At 43.1% G+C, this 19,341-nt stretch overlaps 1 protein-coding gene across 4 annotated transcripts in view; it reads right to left on the reverse strand.

Annotated features, from left to right (window-relative positions):
• Window positions 1–247: 247 nt before the first annotated feature.
• UXT (ubiquitously expressed prefoldin like chaperone) overlaps window positions 248–19,341 on the reverse strand; it is a 117,682-nt gene continuing 98,588 nt past the window's right edge. For 2 of the 4 annotated variants that reach the window (XM_070606531.1, XM_070606530.1), the window contains exons 3-10: window positions 7,290–7,460; window positions 5,511–5,928; window positions 5,227–5,333; window positions 4,172–4,253; window positions 3,964–4,031; window positions 3,583–3,690; window positions 560–623; window positions 248–346 (exon numbers count right to left, since the gene is read on the reverse strand). In XM_070606531.1, the coding sequence (XP_070462632.1) occupies window positions 293–346; window positions 560–623; window positions 3,583–3,690; window positions 3,964–4,031; window positions 4,172–4,253; window positions 5,227–5,324 (474 nt within the window). In that variant the 5' untranslated portion in view covers window positions 5,325–5,333; window positions 5,511–5,928; window positions 7,290–7,460 and the 3' untranslated portion in view covers window positions 248–292. The remainder of the gene's footprint in view (window positions 347–559; window positions 624–3,582; window positions 3,691–3,963; window positions 4,032–4,171; window positions 4,254–5,226; window positions 5,334–5,510; window positions 5,929–7,289; window positions 7,461–19,341) is intronic. The other 2 variants (XM_070606528.1, XM_070606529.1) reach the window with 1 other exon arrangement.

Genomic DNA, 19,341 nt, shown 5'->3' on the forward strand with positions numbered 1-19,341 from the left:
GGTGTCCAGCAGAAGAAATAGAAGGGTCAGGTGGAGGCCCAGGTTGCCAAGGCAACAGAAGAGAGGACAGAGCAGAAAGTCAGGTGTCAAGTGCTGCCAGGCAACAGGCTGGAGGTGGGACTTCAGGGGCGCTTGAAATGTTCCACACGGAGGCTGGATCTCTGAGCCTCCGAGTAACTTTGTGCTTTAGAAACAGGATACCTTAGCAAACAGCAGGGGTTAAGGGGGAAAAGAAGGGCCATGTGACTCAAAGGCATTCAGGCTTTTTAATGTCAGGGGAAGGGGGAAGAAGTCAATGGTGAGGCTTCTCGGGGAAATTCTGCAGGCCTTGTAGTTCTCTAAGCCCCTGAAAAAGAGGAGAGAATAGATGGAACAGAGACTGCGTCCAGGCCCCACCCCAGGCTTGCTCTGACCTCCCCTCCCTCAGGGCCAGCCTGGCTCCAGCTGGGTTCCAGTTTAAAGGGAAAGATGGTCATCCCCATCCCTGGCTCCCACCCTTCCTCAAGTCACCACTTTAAACATTTGGAGACAGAGTCTGGGAGTGGTGAGCTGCTCTCACCTCTAGCAACATGTGGATATGGGCCTTGATATTCATGGAGTCCTTGGTGAGGCTGTTGCTGAGCCTGGAGAAAAGAAACAAGAAAGCGCGGAGTGGGCTGCACTTATGATCATGAGGGTGATGCTCCCTCAGCACTTCAAGAACTGCCTACGCCCTGGGTCACTTCCACAGGGCAGGCGGTAGGACATCCTCCTGCCTGACCCGCTCCTGTGCAGAGACGCCTGGCCGCCACCTGGACTGCACTGATTCAAAGACATTTCTGGAATCCCTACTCTATGCCAGGCAGTTTTAGGTGATGGGGAGAGAGCAGCAAACACAAATCTTGGCTTCATGGAGCTCCAATTATTGTTAAGAGGGACAAGAGATGGAGCAAAATATAGAGTATGTCAGATGGTTATAAGTACAATGAAGAACTTAAATGATGAGAGAGGATAAGGAGTACAAGAGTCGGGGCTGCCATTCTAATTAGTGATCAGGGATGGCTTCACTGAGAAGTGTTTGAGCGAAGACAAAATGAAGAAGCAAACCATGTGGCTCCATGGAGGATGAGGGTGCCAGACACAGGGCAGCAGCAAAGGTGCCGAGGTAGGAGTTGGCAATCTGGGAAACAAACCTGGCATGTTTGAGGCATAGCAAAGAGGCCAGTGTGGCTGGAGAATCAAAACACTGCATGGCACACAGTAGGCACCCAATGTATGTTGAATGAATAAGTGAATGACTACTCCACTGAAAGGAACCTGAAGTCCTGAAAAGGTGGTTGAGTCTATGTTTAAGGACAGGAAATTAACGCAGCATGGTGTTGTTGCCAGAGAGCAAGAATGCTTTCAAGAATATCTGAGATAGCGCCCCAAGAACAGAGGAATGATCTCGATCAGCTTCTAAGGGACAATTTGAAATCAAAGAGAACAAAATTAGTTAATGGTGCAAGCTTAGTCTATGAAAGGCAATGAGTTCAACACTTAAAAAAAGGAGAAAAATAGAAAGTTCACCAAATGCTAGTTGTAACACAAAAGGGATATGTTTAATTTATTGCTACTGATTTAATATGTAAGGCAGTGTTAGTAGTCAGAGTTATTCTGTTTTGTCTATAATTACATATCTGTTTATGGGGGTGGATGTGTACTCCTTTCTGTGTAATCAGGAAAGAATATACACAGAGACCTGATCCTCCCATTCTCCATACAAATATACTAAGAACAGGAAGGACTGACAGATTGTTTGGTTATAAAGTAATCTGAAACAAAGTTAGTTCAAAGTGTGTCCCAAGACACCGAGTATTTTAAAGAGGAGAGTGAGCTACACAGACTCAAATCCTCATTTCCTAGAAAGATTAAGTTTCCAGGGAGTCCTACTAATTATAATAAAGTAATAAGAGATTCAATCACATTTCTCATCACACTAACAGACCAGGTCAATATATTAAAAAGACTAGACAAGGGGGCAGGCACTGACAACTTAAATACCTCATTTTGGGGAAAGTCATCAAGTCTCAAAAAATTAAAATCTATCTGAGAGGCTCAGGAATCCTGTGACACAACAAGGAAAGCTTTGTTATAATAAACGGACTTGGTGTAAATGACCACCAGTTTATTTGGCCCCTCGACCAAACGGTTCACCAACTGGTCTGCTCACTAAGGCTTAGAAATCTCAGCAGGTCTGGGGCTCTTTTGGGTCTCCTAACACTGAAACTCTGGAAAGGTTAGAAAAGAAAAGAATTACTGAAACCCTAAGGGAGGCAACTCTGGAAGAAACGAATGTAGGAAGAAAGATAAATATAATCCAGGAGGAATTTTAGATCAGTGGTATTCACACTTGGAGATGTTAATTGAGGTGTATTGCAGTGTCCCCTCTGTCACTCCAGCTGAGCCACACGCGCCTCTCCTGGCAGTTCCTCTAACACGACAGACACACTGGTCCTCTTGCCAGGAATGCTCTTCCCCAGGCGGCCCCATGGCTTGTTCACTCAACCAAGTGACTCAAGTGTCATTTCCTCTAGGAGGCCTTCCCTAGCTACATTTCAAACCTCTCATCCACACTCCCAATTCCCCTTCCCTGCACAAAACCTTGAACTCAACTGGAGCCCATCCTTTCCCCCCACACACCTCCCCATCACCACCGACAGAGATCTGCTTCAATCTGTTCCAGCATACCTTTTCACATTCATTCAACAAACATGGAGTGCCCCCTATATGCTCTGCACTATTCTAGTCACTTCGGGTATAGACAAAATATCTCCCTCTGTAAAGCTTATATCCTAATGGGAGGAGGCAATGCACATTAGAAAGAAGTAAATTACACAGTAAACATTAGGAGCTCATGAATGCCAGGGAAAAAAAGAAAAAGTGGAACAAGGGAGGGGATCAGGAGTGCCAGGGGGTTGTAATTTGAAAGTTAGGTTACAGAAGGCCTCCTTGAGGAAGTGACATTTAAGCAAGACTTCAAGTGAGTGAGGAGAAAGGAAGCCACGCAGGCACCAGGGGAGCGCGCTGCAGGCAGAACAGCCAGTGTGACCGCCCTGAGGTGGGATCACTCTGGGAGTGTTGAAAGCAGCTGGCGAAGGTCAGTGTGGGGAGGGCACAGTGCAGGAGCGAAGGAGTGGGAAGCTTAGCAGGAGGTGAAGTCAGACGTAGCTTGTTTTATTATTACTGATTTAAAGGGTGAGAGCTCCCGGAGCTGGTCAAAGCTGTGCGTGTGTCTAACAGTCTAGTCCTCCGATAATGGAAGCCTTCAAAGGAGCCCTTCTGTCTCTTCACTGCTGCCTCCCTGCCGCCCAGCACAGAGCCTGGCATACAGCAGATGCCCAATAAATGTTGGCGTGAATGACCCATACAAAGACCATTTATTGAGTGCTCATGATGTGCTGTACCTGGGGCTGAGCCTTGCACCCCCGCTTTCCTCAGCCCTAGGCCTGAGGAGGCGGGGAGGTGGGTCCCTAAGTACCGTCCCAGGCAGCCATGGGGAGGGGGAGAAGGGTGTTGTGAATGCTGGAGTTTCTAGACACTATCCTCATGGAATAGACTTACTCTGTGAGAAGATTGCTCTTACGGTCGATGAACCTGAGAGCTTCTGCCAGTGTCAACTCCAGGAAAAAACCATAGCCGAGGGCCACGTAGATCCGTGAAGTGTCTGGGCTGAGGAAACAGCGGTTAGAGGACGTGCGGGCAGTCCTTATCACTGTTTAGCAAACCACACAGTTCCTCTGAGAGCCGTTTCTACTCCCCTCCCCCCACCTTCCCCAAACGGCAGCCCAGGGAGGGCAGGGACTTGGTCCTGTTGTATTCACTGTCACAGCTCCAGCACTGGGCACAGTGTCTGGTGCATAGCAAATACTCAAAACACATTTGCTGAGGGCAGGAAGGGGGAAGCCGAACCCTGTGGGCTCAGAGGGATGGGGAGACACTCACACCACTGTGTCGACGAAGAAGTTACAGCCCAAGTCCACCTGCATGTATAACTCTGAGTGCTTAGCTTCCTGTGGGGCCAGGAAAAAGAGGGAGGGCTCAGTGGTCAACTTTTGGGTCAGGCAACAGGTTTTGGTCTGGGGTATCTCCCCCTGACACCCCTTCTTTGTCCCCCACGCCCCACAATGGTACCTAACTCTGGTGTCTTTACCTGGAGTCGCTCAATGACGTTTCTCAGTTGAAGGTATTTGGCCAGCTGCTCATATACCTTGTCACGATGCTCCAGCACTTTTCTGATGGGACAAGAGTAAAACAGTGACCAATAGGAAGCCCTGTCCCTCTCGGAATACCTCATATCATGATCCTCTGAGACCCTCATGTCACCATGCCCCGAAGAGGCGTTTTAGTGCAGAAGTTAAGATTCGGACTCTGGGTCAGCCTGCTGAGGTCTGAATCCAGGCTCTCCTTTTTACTAGCTGTGTGACTTTGGCAAGTAAGTAACCTCTCTGGGACTCAATTTCCCCATCTGTAAAATAGGGATGACAAGTATTACCTCATCGAGTCATTAGGAGGATTAAAGAGTATTTACTATAAAGCACTTAGGATAGTCCCTGCCAAACAGTAAGTTCTATATATGTGTTAGCTGTTATTTATTAGTAGTATTATTACACTCTACTCCCAAAGCCTCCCTCCAATCAGAATGTCTTATTCTCACCCTAGAAAAACCCTCCATCCCTTTTAGGATGCTCATAATCCTAATTCTTAATACTCTACTTCCTGCTCAGATTAATAATGATAGAGATAACAATTGTGCACACTCTGAGCCTCTAGTATCCATATGAAACCCTTCACAAGGACTGAACACATTAAAAACTGAAAACTACTGCATGAGGAAGGTTCCATCAACTTTCCCATTTCACAGATGAGGAAAACTGAGGCTCAGAAAGGCGAGGCGAGGGTCAACGTGTTCACACGAATGGCGAAATCGCCAAGCCAGGATTCGAACCTGAGAACTCTGGATTCGGAAAAGTAGCTCTTAACCACTAAGTGGCATCAGAGGCCCCGCATGCGCAGACACACCTTCCTCGAAGCCCGCCACATCCCAGCCAAGTCGCACCCCGGATGTCGCCCCTCCTTCCCCTCGACAGGCGTGCTGGGCCGGGCTCCGAACACCTCGCCCACCAATCAGAAAGCTAGGCCCTGAGGCCGAGTGCCCCGCCCACCACGTGCAACGTTCCAAAGCCCCGCCCCCGCGCTGTCACTCACCGTAGGTCCCGTTGCAGCACGTCACAGATGAAGGCCTCATAGCGCAGCACTTTCTCCCCCGTGGCCTCCACCGCCCGCCGTTTAGGGGGCGTCGCCATGATGGGCTCCTGAGGGATGGGGAGAGGGAACACCACGTTGACCACTCAGTTTGGCCTCAAGTGCATTACATCTGCACCCTCCCAGCGTTGGGACTGGGCTCGTCCGGCTCATGCTGGGGGTTCCGCCTTCGGCCCCTCCCAACTCTGGGCTCCCGCCACCCAGGGACACCCAAACACGGCCGTTACCTTAGAGCCGCCGGCAATAAGAACGGTTGGTAGGAACCGCGGCTTCCGGGTGGCGCGGGGGAATGACGTACGACGAGGGCGCTGGCCAACCAAATAGCCAGGTGTGGCGGGGCCGTCCCGAGCGGAGGCGAGCAGGGCGGGGCTCTCCGGAGCCCGCGGAGATTCCGGAAGCCCGCGAGCGTGGGCACGGGGCCGCGCCGAGCCTGTGCGGGCCTGTGTGCCGCTGCGGCTGCTGCGCGGGTGGGGCGCCCAGGTGGAGGTGGCACAGAGCAAAGCGTTTAGTAGTGTTTGAAAGTCAGAGCTTCGGAAGCAGATGGGCAGGAATTGGTTACGGTTCTGGTCTGTCAGAAGGGGAGTGCCTCCCTGGGATCGAGCGCCCTGGATTTGATTTTTCACGCGGGAGGTTTGAGTTTGACTCCTGTTAATGGGAATGAATGAGCATTAAAAAAATTTTAAACGGAGACAAATTTTCTAAGATTCGTCTTTGATGACTCCAGCTCTGTAGCCCTTGCTTCATAGCTAGAGTTCCAGCAGAGATTGATAATACACTGTCTAATCACCTCATTTTATAGGGGTGTCAAATGGAGGGTCGCTGAAGTCCGCTGCCCAGGATTGGCTGTCTTGTAGTTAGAAATAGTTCCTATGTTTTTATTTAAATGTGTGGGCTCTTTATTAATTTATTTTCATGCTCTCAAGTTACTGAGTGAATTTATTTCCCATGTTAGGTTTTAAAATAATAGCGTCTAACCCAGCAAGTCCAAGCCTGAGCCTGAAAGGAGAACCCAGATGCCAGATCCCCCAAAATGTGTGTAAAAGCAAGTTTTTAAAAAAATGCTTAAAACCTAAGCAAGTCAAACCTTTCTTTGCCCTTAGAACAGGAGATTATACAGAGGGCAAATAAGCACACAAAAATTTGTTCAACATCGTTAGCCACTGGGGAAATGCAAACTAAGACCACAACAAGATATCACTCCATACCTATTAGAATAGCTAAAATAGAAAAGAGTGACAACACCAAATGCTAGTGAGGATGAGGCGATATTGGAGCTCTCATACCCTGCTGATGGGAATGTAAAATGGTACAGCCACTCTAGGAAACAGTGTGGCAGTTTCTTAAAGAAATGAAACATCCACTACCATGCAACCCAACAATTGCACTCCTGGATATTTATCCTAGCGACATGAAAACTTAAGTCCACACAACAACCTGTACACAATTGTTCATAGCAGCCTTATTTGTAATAGTCAATAGGTGACTGGTTAAACACGTGATACAGCCACACCATGGGATACTACTCAGCACTAAAAGGAAGGGACTAGCGATACCTGCAATAGCAGGGAGGGATCTCCAGGGCGTTATCCTGAATGAGAAAAAGGTGCATCTCAAAAGCTCACATACTGTATAATTCCATTTATAAGACATTCTCTGAATGACACAATTATACAAGTGGAAAACAGATTCGTGGTTGCCAGGAGTTAGGGATAATGGGGAGAAGGGTGGGTTTGACTATAAAAGGGTAGCATGGGGCAGATCATTACAGTGAGAGAATTTTTCTCTATCCTGATTGTGGTAGAGGTCACTGAATCTGCTTATGAACTGATATAGTTTTTCCTCGTGGACAATACAAATCACATAACTGACCCCATTTTCCTTTTTTCTATAACTGTAGGAAGGTCAGAGACAAATTCACAGCTAAGCACAGAAGTGAATTTCATGCCTACATCCCAATTTTCCCTGATGTTAATCTTCTACTTGCTTTATATTTTCTGTGATCCTACCTTTATTTTTCAATTTTATGGGATGTTTTGCCATCAGGTTCCAAATATCCAGGGGGAAATAGAGTAGGCAGTGAATGAACAAATAAGCCATAACTCGTCTGGGCCTCAGTCATTTCTTGCTCTTCTGGGTAAAGGCAAGACAGAGATGTCTCAGTCAGAGCTAGGGGAGACCTGTGGGGAGGAGGTTGGATGGGAGAGAAGGAAAATACAAATGTTCTTTTAAGGGGATCTTTTGCAGAGCAATGGTTTTAATTTTGAAGTCCGATTTATTGGTGTTTCACTTTTTTGGATCATGCTTTTGGTGCCACGTCTTCACAAGCCCTAGCTCCCAAAGATTTTCTCCTGTGTTTTATTCTGAAAGTTTTGTGGGTTTATGTTTTACATTTAAATTTATGATGTTTTTAAAAACAGCTTTATTGAGATCTAATTCGCATACCATAAAATTCACAATTTGAAGTGTACAATTCAATGGTGTTTAGTATATTCACAGAGGCGTGCAAACATCAACTCAATCTGATTTTAGAACATCTTCATCACCTCAAATTGAACTCTTGTGCCGACTCCTCAGTCCACTCCAGCCCTAAGAAACCACAGATTTATTTTCTGTCTCTATAGATATGTGTATTCTGGACATTTCATATAAACGGTATAATACAATATGTGGTCTTTTGGTCTGGCTTCTTTCACTTAGCATAATGTTTTCAAGGCATTTTCATCCATGTTGCAACATTTATCAGTACTTTATTCCTTTTCATGACTGAATAATATTCCACTGTATGTATATACCACATTTTGCTTATCCATTTTGCCAGTAGAGTGACATGTAAAGTCCTTACCTCCCTTTAAGTTCCTTGACTCTCTCCCTTTTATACTATTAAATATTTCCTCTACATACATTGAAACCACATCAGCAATATTATGATTTTTGCTTCATTCATCAAACACAATTTAGAAAACTCAAGAGGAGGTGTAAAATCTATATTATTTACCCCCCTTTTTTTTTCACTCCTTCAGGTGTTCTGTCTTCTTTTCTGATGTTCCTTTGTGCTGTTAGTTGGGAGAAAGAAGATATATCTTGTATTAGTTAATAAATTACCACAAACTTAATGGCTTAAAACAGCAGAAATTTATTTTCTTACAGTTCTTGAGGCCAGAAGTCCAAAATCAAGCTGGCAGCAGGGCTGGTTCTTTCTGGAGACTCTGAAGGAGACTCTGTTTTCTGCCTCTCTCCGAGCTTCTGGTGACCGTTGGCAATCCTTGGCGTTCCTTGGCTTGTAGGCACGCCACTCCACTCTCTGCCTCAGACTTCACATGGCATTCTCCCCGTGTCTCTGTATGTCTTCTCCTTTTCTATCTCTTTAAGTATACCCGTCATTGGATTTAGGACCCACTCTAACCCAGGATTATCTCATCTTGAGATCCTTACCTTAATTACATCTTCAAAGACCCTTTTTCCAAATAACGTCACATTCTGATGTTCCAGGTGGACATATATTTTAGGGGCCACTATTCAACCCACTGCACTGATATAATATTGGTATGTAAAACTCTGTTGACCTAAATTTGAGTCAGAAGTATCAATATAACTCATGATGTATTTTATGATTAAAAGTTACTTATTTCCTAGCTCTGCCCACTGAAAAGACTTAGAAGCAATGGTCAATGCAGTGGCAATGAGCATTCCTAGTGTCTGCATCGGAGTCCATACCGTTGCCCACTAAAAGCAGACAGGGCCCCTTTGCAAAATGACTGGTTTCAGGACTAGAGGGAAGTGTGTAAAATGATATTGGAACATCTCGTCATTTCAGCTAGCAAGGAAGCTTTCAAAGGCTGCTATATTCACGTCAAGTGAACTCAGAAACCAATAGAAGAAGTTTCCAATGATGAAAGATGGGACAGTTTGAGCATCAGTAGGGACAACTGCAGTGGATTGAAGCACATTCGCTATGTTCAAATCCAAGAGTTCATATCAATATGAAACAACTCATCGGTCATATGTGGAGGTGCTAGCAAAGCACGTCGTTAATTGGAAATATGTTTACATAAAAGAAAAGAATCAAACATTTATCCTGCATTTCATAAGAATGACCTTTGCAGGGCTGGCCCTGTGGCTGAGTGGTTAAGTTCTTGAGCTGCGCTTTGGTGGCCCAGGGTTTTGATGGTTCGGATCCTGGGCTCGAACCTAGGACGGCTCATCAGGCCACACTGAGGCAGCATCCCACATAACATAACTAGAAGGACCTACAACTAGAATATACAACTATGTACTGGCGGGCTTTGGGGAGAAGGAGAAAAAAAAAGAGTGACCTTTGACTTAAGATAAGCAAATAGTTGATGAGAGAAAGTTTTTCTTTATAAAAATGCTATTCTAATAAATGGAGTGATAGAAATAGAGTATCATTATTTTGCAAAACTTTTTGAGTTAGTGTAACTAGTGCGACCACCAAATTACTGCTAAAATCACACAAAAAAGGGCAGACAATCTGACATCCCAATCTGATGGAAGCACATTGGTTACAGCAGCTATGAAGTATTTTTGAAAAAAAATTGCATCAGAATCTTATCAATAGATGTAACCACCAATTTACCAGAAAATATAGGGAACAGAGGAACATGTAAAATAATGCCAAGGGGTGAATTTGGAACTTCATTCCAAATACATTCATTTGGAACTTTTTCAAGACTCTCTCTTTTCATCAACACGTACATGCAAGGAGTGATTAAAAAAAGGTGGATGAGGAGCACGTAGATTGAGAAATTTAAGAAATGTATCAACCAATTATAATGTGTGAGCCTTACTTGCATCCTGATTCAAACGAACAATTGATTCAAAAAGGTATGAGACAATTGCGGAAAGGTGAACCCCGGATACTTGCTGATAGTCTGGAATTGTAACATTTTTAGGTGTGCTAATGATGTTACAGAAATTATTTTCAAAGGCATTCTTATTTGGGGGAATAACATTGAAAATACTCAAGAAGAAATGATAAGATGTCTTGGATTTGCTTCAAAATAATTCAGGGGAAAGAAGATGGGGATATAGAAGAAGTTTCAGAGGCTGGCCCCGTGGCTGAGTGGTTAAGTTCATATGCTCCACTTCGCTGGCCTGGGTTTTGCTGTTTCGGATCCTGGGCATGGACCTACACACCGTTCATCAGGCCATGCTGTGGTGGCATCCCACATAGAAGAACTAGAACAACTTAAAAGAAAAAAGACTTAGAAAGACTTAAAAGAGAGAGAGAAAAAAAAGAGGAAGAATTGGCAACAGATGTTAGCTCAGGGCCAATCTTCCTCACCAAAAAAAAGCATACCTTTTAAAACAAAAAAGAAGTTTTACACCTTGTATTTGGCAGTTATGTCTCAAGTCATAACAGTCCCTTTCTTTTTTAAATGAAATTGATTTGGTGGAGAATTCTGGTCGTTTTGCCTTGTAGAATGTTCCACAATCCGGATTCAGTGATTTTGAAAAATCATGATGTCTTTTAATTTCTTTTTCCATTCTTGGTATTTCTTGTAAACATGAGTTAGATCCAGATGCTGGATTACATTTAGGTTCAATTTTTGCTTTGTTCGTGCTTCATCGGGGGTGCTGTGTGCTTCCTATTGCCTTGTATTCCTGTTGATAGACATCATGTCTGTCATCCTGCCTTTAGTGACGTTAAAGGTGGTATCAACTGGGTTTTGAATTACTGCGTAATTGTTTACAATATTCTGTAAGTCTTTTAAAGTAACTATTGTCTTTGTAGTTATTTCTCCCTTTTCATTCTGTTTTCAGGGTGCTGTTTCTCTCCTTTTTTCTTAATTAGTTTTGCTGCATGTTTACCCTACTAAGTATTTCAAAGAATTAGAATGAGCACTTTTTTCTTTAAAATATTTTAATTATGGGTATTTTCAAACATACATTAAAGTGGAGAAAATATTATAATGACTCCACCTTGTACTTACTACTCAGCTTCAACAAGTATCAACCTTTTGCCAGTCTTTGAACGGAGGTTGTTTTTTTTTTAAACTTTTAATTCAGAATAATTTTAGGTTTACAGAAAAGTTCCAAAGATAGTATGAAGAGTTTCTGTATACCCCTTGCCCAATTTTCCCCATTATTAAGATCTTAGAGTTCCATGGTATATTTGTCAAAAATGAAGAAACCAACAGTGATACATTGCTATTAATGAAAACTCCAAACTTCATTTGGATTTCACCAGTTTTTTCCATTAGTCTTTTTTCTGTTTTAGAATCCAATCCGGGTACCATATTACATTTAGTTGTCATGTCTCCCCAATCTCCTCTGGTCTGTGACAGTTTCTCACCCCCTCCTTGTTTTTCATGATCTTGACAGTCTTGAGGAGTATTGGCCAGGTATCCTGTGGAATGTCCCCCAATCTGGATTTGTCTGACGTTTTTCTCTTGATTAGACTGAAGTATGGGTATAGGTGGGAAGATGACAGTAGAGGGTGTTTTTTGCATGAGACTCTTTAGACACTTGTTGTCCTGCCTCTCTCCATCTTGGGAGGCGACCCAAGTTCTGCCCTCTGCAGATAGAGAGGGCCAAGAACTATTTGACTCCAGACCCTCCTGCTGAGGGTAAGTTGAAGTAAACCAACGTCAGAAATCTCTCCTGAGATTCTGCAAAACCATGACATTCTAGTCCTTTCTAATGCTTTGGGGTTCAATAATAATTTTTGAGCAAGCCAGGTCTCAATTTATAGTGCTCTGTGAAATGGTTATTTATCTTTCTGCTCAGAAAGATGATTATTTACTTATCTTTTCTGGCTCAGAATCAATCCTGCCAGAATCAGTCTTGCTCTCAGTATGAACACTCTTGAATGTGTGCATGTCTTTGGCGCCTCATCTCCCTCAGCCTGCTTTGTTTTTCCAAAAGAACTTAACACCACCCGATGTAGAATTTATTATTAAATTTCTGCCTTCCCATCACAATCCCTGACTTCAAAGCATACTACAAAGCTACAGTAATCAAAACAGCATGGTACTGGTACAAAAGCAGATGCACAGATCAATGGAACAGAATTGAAAGCCCAGAAATAAAACCACCCATCTATGGACAGCTAATCTTCGACAAGGGAGCTGAGGGCCTACAGTGGAGAAAAGAAAGTCTCTTCAACAAATGGTGCTGGGAAAACTGGACAGCCACATGTAAAAGATTGAAAATTGACCATTCTTTTTCACCATTCACAAAAATAAACTCAAAATGGATCAAAGACCTAAAGATTAGGCCTGAAACAATAAGTCTTCTAGAAGAGAATATAGGCAGTACGCTCTTTGACATCAGTTTCAAAAGAATCTTTTCAGACACCATAACTCCTCAGAGTTATGGGAAACAATAGAAAGAATAAACAAATGGGACTTCATCAGACTAAAGAGCTTCTTCAAGGCAAGAGAAAACAGGATTGAAACAAAAAAACAACCCACTAATTGGGAAAAAATATTTACAAGTTATTTATCCAACAAAGGGTTAATCTCCATAATATATAAAGAACTCACACAGCTCAACAACAAAAAATCAAACAACCCGACCAAAAAATGGGCAGGGGACATGAACAGACATTTCTCCAAAGAAGATATAAGGATGGCCAATAGACACATGAAAAGATGCTCATCATCACTAATCATCAGGGAAATGCAAATCAAAACTACACTAAGATATCACCTTACCCCAGTTAGAATGGCAAAAAAAATCCAAAACCAAAAGTGACAAATGTTGGAGAGGTTGTGGAGAAAAAGGAACCCTCATACACTGTTGGTGGGGATGCAAACTGGTGCAGCCACTATGGAAAACAGTATGGGGATTTCTCAAAAACTTAAAAATAGAAATACCTTATGACCCAGCCATCCCACTACTGGGTATCTATCCTAAGAACCTGAAATCAGCAATTCCAAAAGTCCCATGCACCCCTATGTTCATTGCAGCATAATTTACAACAGCCAAGAAGTGGAACCAACCTAAGTGTCCAGCAACTGACGATTGGATAAAGAAGATATGGTATATATACACAATGGAGTACTACTCGGCCATAAAAAAGGATAAAATCATCCCATTCACAACAACATGGATGGATCTTGAGGGTATGATGTTAAGTGAAATAAGGCAGATAGAGAAAGATGAACTCTGTATGACTCCACTCATAGGTGGAAGTTAACATTTAGACAAAGAGAACTGATCGGTGGTTCCCAGGGGAAACGGGGGGGGGTGGGGGGAGGGCACAAAGGGTGAAGTGGTGTACCTACAACATGACTAACAATAATGTACAACTGAAATTTCACAAGGTTGTAAACTATCATAATCTTAATAAAAAGAAAAAGAAAACTTCTGCCTTCCACCAGTGGAATGTAAGTTCTCCGTGTGTGCTGTGGTTTGTGATTGTTCACTGCTGAATCCTCAGTGCCTTTGTGTAGCAAGTTCTGAATAAATAGCTGAATGGATTTAACAACGAGCGAGCCAGAGGTGAGGGCCTGAATGCAGGCACAGGGGCCTGCAACACAGGTGTTTTGCCAGCAGGAGGAGCTCCAAGATATCTGAATGGAATGGAACCTTTCATTTGCTAGTGCTTTATGGTGCCCCGCAGAGTTCTAGCCTAGCGCTTCTCCAATTTAACCACGCGCCGGAAACCCCTGAGGATCTTATTTGGGACAATGCTCATTTTTATTCAGGAGGTCTGGGTTGGAGCTCAAGATTCTTCATTTCTAACACGTTCCCAGGTCATGTTGCTGGTCCACACATCACAGATGAATTCGCAAGATTGTATGGCCATCTCCTAGGTATGTTAAGGAATAACAACATCCCCAATAATTCCAAAGCTTGAAGTTTCTTTCTATAGAAATGTAGTGGTTAGGAGAGTTTAGGATTTGGAGACAGACAGACTTACACTCAAATCCTGACTCAGCCACTTTCCCACCGGGCATGTCAATAACCCTGTCTGTCTTAGGCTGATAATCATCTCTGTGCCTAAGTTTCCTCAGCTATTAAATGGGAGGAATGATATGTACTTAGTGGAGGTATTATAAGAGTTAAATGGGCAAATGCAGGTAAAGTTCTCAGGACAATCTTCAGCACATAGTGGGTCCTCAGTATATGGCACTTAAAAAATTAATATGAATATAGTAGAGCACTTTACATTTTAAAAGGCTTTCCCATATGTAGACTGGTCTCCTGCCATGAGATAGCTAATGATTGAGGTTGCATTGCTGTTGATTGATGGTTGGTGATGGAACAGGACTCCAGATTCCACTGGTTCAATGGGGAATGGGGTTGACCTGGCCAGCTATATTCTGAAGCTGGAACTATTAGTCTCTTCCTCATGGGCAGCAAGGCCCAGAGTCCTCTTTTCTGACGCTGAGCGAGACACAACTATCCTGAATTCTTATGACAGCAGTGTGTGAATGTGTAGGGAAAGAGGAGGAGCTCAAAATTAGTGTATGTGGCAGCATCTGGGCTTGTGACTGTGAAATGTGGGAAGCCTGGATTCTCTTGGCTCCACTGTTTCAGGAGCCTGCCTGTCTCCTGAAAGAGACACAGGGGAGGAAATAACAGCTCTGGGTTGATGACAAATTTGTCACAAGTGTGTAGGAATTTGATCCTTCTCCAACAGGTAGACATCAGGTAGACATTTCTCTTTTGCCCGGCTAGGAGTTTCCTAAAACAGACTATAGAAATTGCTCATCATGTTTTGTCAGGTCTCTGGGCTGTCTGTGGGTAGGGAGGGACTACACAGAAACACTCTCATTCAGCTCCACACCCAGGCTGACTGCCCTCCCCTGGGCATCAGATTCTGCTGAGTGCTGTGGGTGGACACGATAGAAGGAGATAAAAATATCTTTGTCTCAAGAAATCCATGTTCTTACTGGGAAAATAATTTTTTCAGTCATTTAGTGTTTTGCTCATGCCTACGTCGAGGACTGTGCTCAATATTTGAGAAAGAGGAATAAGTCTGGAAGAACTCAGAGTCCAGTATTGGGAATATAAGCTAAGGCATATGTTAGAAGTGTGGTTAGAGTTATGAGACTGGATATGGTAGGTTGCCTTGGGAATGAGTGTGGACACTGAGCCTTAGGGTAGAAGACCCATCTAAATATCTTCTGAATCGGATCTCCATACCACGGGGCTATCACCTCACTCATCCTCCTGTGAACATTACAGGAGAGGATATCTCAGTGAGACAGAACCTTTGTGATTTTGCTGGAATCAGCAGCGTTCAGGTATGTGGTTGTGGACTTCCCCCAGAGAGGAGTGGGATCTACTGGACCTCACTCAGGGGGCCCCCCTACAGAAAGGTGACGTTGAAGAACTACAACAGTCTGGTGACAGTATGCACAAATGGCATCATTCCTTCACTTAGTCGTTTATGGGGCAAGTATTTCTTAAGCACCTATGGTATTCCAGGATCTGGGCTGGGGACTGGGACAACACCAATACGTGAGATAGAAATGGTCCTTGCCATCAGGGGACTTGTTGTCTAATGACTTCCCTGTGAGAATGAAGACCTCTCCTTTTCACTGATTTTTCGTTTCCTCCGTGGTTAAAAGGCTTAGGGTTCCTTACACGTGTATCTAAGCTTGGGCATGTGTTTCGGATTTCAGAGATTCTCAATGTAATGGGAGTGCAGAATGGGTATTTGAGTTTGGGATCCCTTTGAAAGACCTACTGGACTGATGAGAACTTTGGTATGCTCATTTGCCGTTCTTACAGTCATACTTGTCTGTCTTCAGAACCCCTGAGGGTGAAAATGTTGGCAGCTGTTTCCTCTGCACTTCATGTACTCTTCCCCAAGAGCAGGACATCAACCATGCAAACCAGGCCTAATCTCAGAGAAAGATCTGTTTATCTTCTTTAAATTTAACATTTTTGTATGGGCTCTTAATTTCTCCCCACCGGGGATTTTTGATGATGACTTCTTTTTGTCAACATCAATCTCAATTGTCATAGAATCATTGTTAGTATGTTGCCTAAAATGTCTAAACCTTATCCCTATAATTACCAATATGCCCATACAGCCAAGGTTCTCAAAGTCTGTCTTTGCTCATGACTGCATTCTTTTCCAATTTATGGTCTGTGTTTTGTGGGAAAGCCTTTGGTGATTCCTTTCCCTTAGGAAGCGTGCGAGAACTCATGCTGGAGGGGAACTGTGGATGCTTTCCCTTACTGTGTACAAGGGTAATTAAAATGGGAGTGAGACCTATAAATGTTATGAATATATAATTGCCTTTGTCAGTGTCTCATCTTCACAATGGACCACTAGGTCATTAATTTTTGTCCTTTTGCAATGTAAACATTTAAGACTATAAATGTCCCTTTTAAATAACTCTTTAGCTATATCACACAAGGCTTACTATGTAGCATATGCATTAGGATTTTATTCTAAATATTGTCAAATTTCCATAATGACGATTTAAGTGATCCATGGGTTATTTAGGAGTATTTTATGTAATTTTCAATATATGGATATTTCAATTACATTTTTGTTTTATAATATCAAATTGTGTAACAAAGAACTTTTGTCCTCATTAAATTAATTCTTTGATATTTGTTGGGACTTGTTTTCTGCCCTAGTATAGTACATACTTCTAGCTACTTATTTATTATCCATTCTCCCCTTCTGTGCTTAGAAAATCCTGATTTTCCTCAGCTTAGTAATGTGCACTGTTAAATATAAACTATCTCCCAGGCATTTCTTTGCAGCATAAGACCCATAGTCCTGGTCAACGGGACTTAAATCATTGGGTGGTGCTTCAGAGAAACTCCTGAAAAGGGAAGTGTATCATCAGGCTTATTCTCTTCACATTTTTCTCTTTACCCTTTCCCATTCTTCCCATCAGGAGAGTGAGCACGATGCCTAGGGTTGGAGGAGCCATCATATAGCCACAAGGATTATTGTAGTCTGCTTGGGTGTTATTACAAACTACCATAAACTGGGTGGCTTATAAACAACAGAAACTTCTTTCTCACAGTCCTGGAGGCTGGAAGTCTGAGATCAGGGTGCCAGCATAGTTGAGTTCCGGTGAGAGTCCTCTTCTGGGTTGCAGATTGTCAACTTCTTGTTGTATCCCCATATGGCTGAGAGCAGAGCAGAGGAAGCAAGCTCTCTTGTGATTCTTATAAGGGCACTAATTCCATTCATGAGCGCTCCACCCTGATGACCTCATCTAATCCTAATTACCTCCTAAAGGCCCCACCCCCCCAAAACCATCACATTGGATGGTAGAGTTTCAACATATGAATCCTAGGAGGACACAAACATTCAGTCCATAACAAGGATGAAAACCACAGGCTAAGGATGGTGTTACAAAAAGACAACATTGTGGCTCCACGATGCCAGCTTTGAGTGGCTGCATCAACCCAAGACTGCTTATTTCTGGACTTCTGGTGACATGATAAAAGTAAACTTACTTTTGGTTTAAGTCACAATTTTGTGTGTGGGATGGTTTCTATTACAGCTGAATGAAACCCCTGAGTAGGTTTTTTTAAAAAAATAAATTATCCATGTGTGGTTGAAAAAAATGTATATGCTATAATTGTTAGTACAAATTTTCATATATATGTCTATTAGATTGTGCTTGTTAAATGTGTTTTCAAGTCCAATATGTACTATTGAATTTTATTTTTATTTCAACCTGTTGAAATCTTCTCTTAAGGTTATGCATTGTTAAATTCTCCCTATAATCTTGACATATTTTTCTTTATTTTTTGAGGCAATGTTACTAAGTACAAAAACATTTAGACATTTTATTCCTTTCTGGTAAATCGTTCCTTTTACTCTTATGTAGCAATCATTTTTTTGCACTAACAATGAGTTTTCATTCATTTGTAATAACAAAGCACTTGCCAGGCACTGTTCCAAGGGCTTTCCATATATTATTTCATTGAATCCTCTCAAAAACCCTGTGGAGGAAGTATTGTTACCCCCATTTTACAGATGAGGAAAATGAGGCAGAGAAACTTTAAGGAACTGGACTGAGGCCATTCTGATAAGTGGTAGAGCCCAGATTTGGGCTGGATTTCTAGCCCCATAGTCCATACTCTTAACCAACATGCTATTTGTTGAACAATCCTGTTGTGCCAGGCCCTAAGCAATGGGTCTACAGTAGTGAATCAAACAAAGTCTTACCCTCATGGCACTTAATTCTAGTGGCAGGGATGAGGTGGGGGTGGGAGAAGATTGATGATAAACTAATAAGTGCAATGAAATGGCATGCAGAGAAAAGAGAGAGAGAGAGAGAGAGAGTGAGTGTGGAGGTTGAGGTTTCTATTCTGTAGAGGATGGGCAAGGAAAACCTCCCAGTCAAGGAATATTTGAAAAGAGACCTAAGTGAATTGAGAGAGCAAAGTTCCTGAAGCTGAGTGTGGGGCGTTCCAGCAACTGCAAGGAGACCAGTGAGCCTGCAGTCGAGCAAATAAAGGCCAGAATGGAAGATGGTGCAATCAGAGATGTAGCAGGTCCTGATCACATAGGCCTTATCTCATTGCAAGGACTTTGCCTTTTATTCTCAACGAGGTGAGGATCCATTAGAGGATTCTGAGCAGAGATATCAATGACATCACTTATGTTTTTAAAGGACCATTGTGGCTATCATATTTAGAATTGACTGTAGAGGGGTGAGGGCAGAAGCAGGAAGACCGGTTAGGAGGGCGCTACGAAATAGAAGTGAGAAATAATGGTGGTTTGGACCAGGGTGGCAGCACGGAGCGGGCAATGAGTCATTCGATTCTGGATATATTTTCAAAATAGAACTGACATTATTTTCTGATGGGTTGGATATGGGCATGTGAGAGGAAAAAAGAAATCAAGAATGACACAAAAGAGGGGGGCAAGCATTTCTGACATGAGCAAATCAGAATATCCGAGTTTCCAGCTCCTTAGGGGGAAAGGCTGTGGGAACAGCAGGCTTGGGTGGTGGTGGTGGGGAGAAAGGGGTTAGATCGTTGACCTGTCAAGTTAGATATGCTTATATGGCATCTAAGTGGAGAATGTCTGTGTGCAGTTTTCTATGAGTCCGAAGGTAGAGGAAAAGCTGCAGATATTAATTTGAGGGACTTGGGTTT

This window comes from Equus przewalskii, chromosome X, assembly GCF_037783145.1.
Source record: "Equus przewalskii isolate Varuska chromosome X, EquPr2, whole genome shotgun sequence".
Taxonomy (NCBI): Eukaryota; Metazoa; Chordata; class Mammalia; order Perissodactyla; family Equidae; genus Equus; species Equus przewalskii.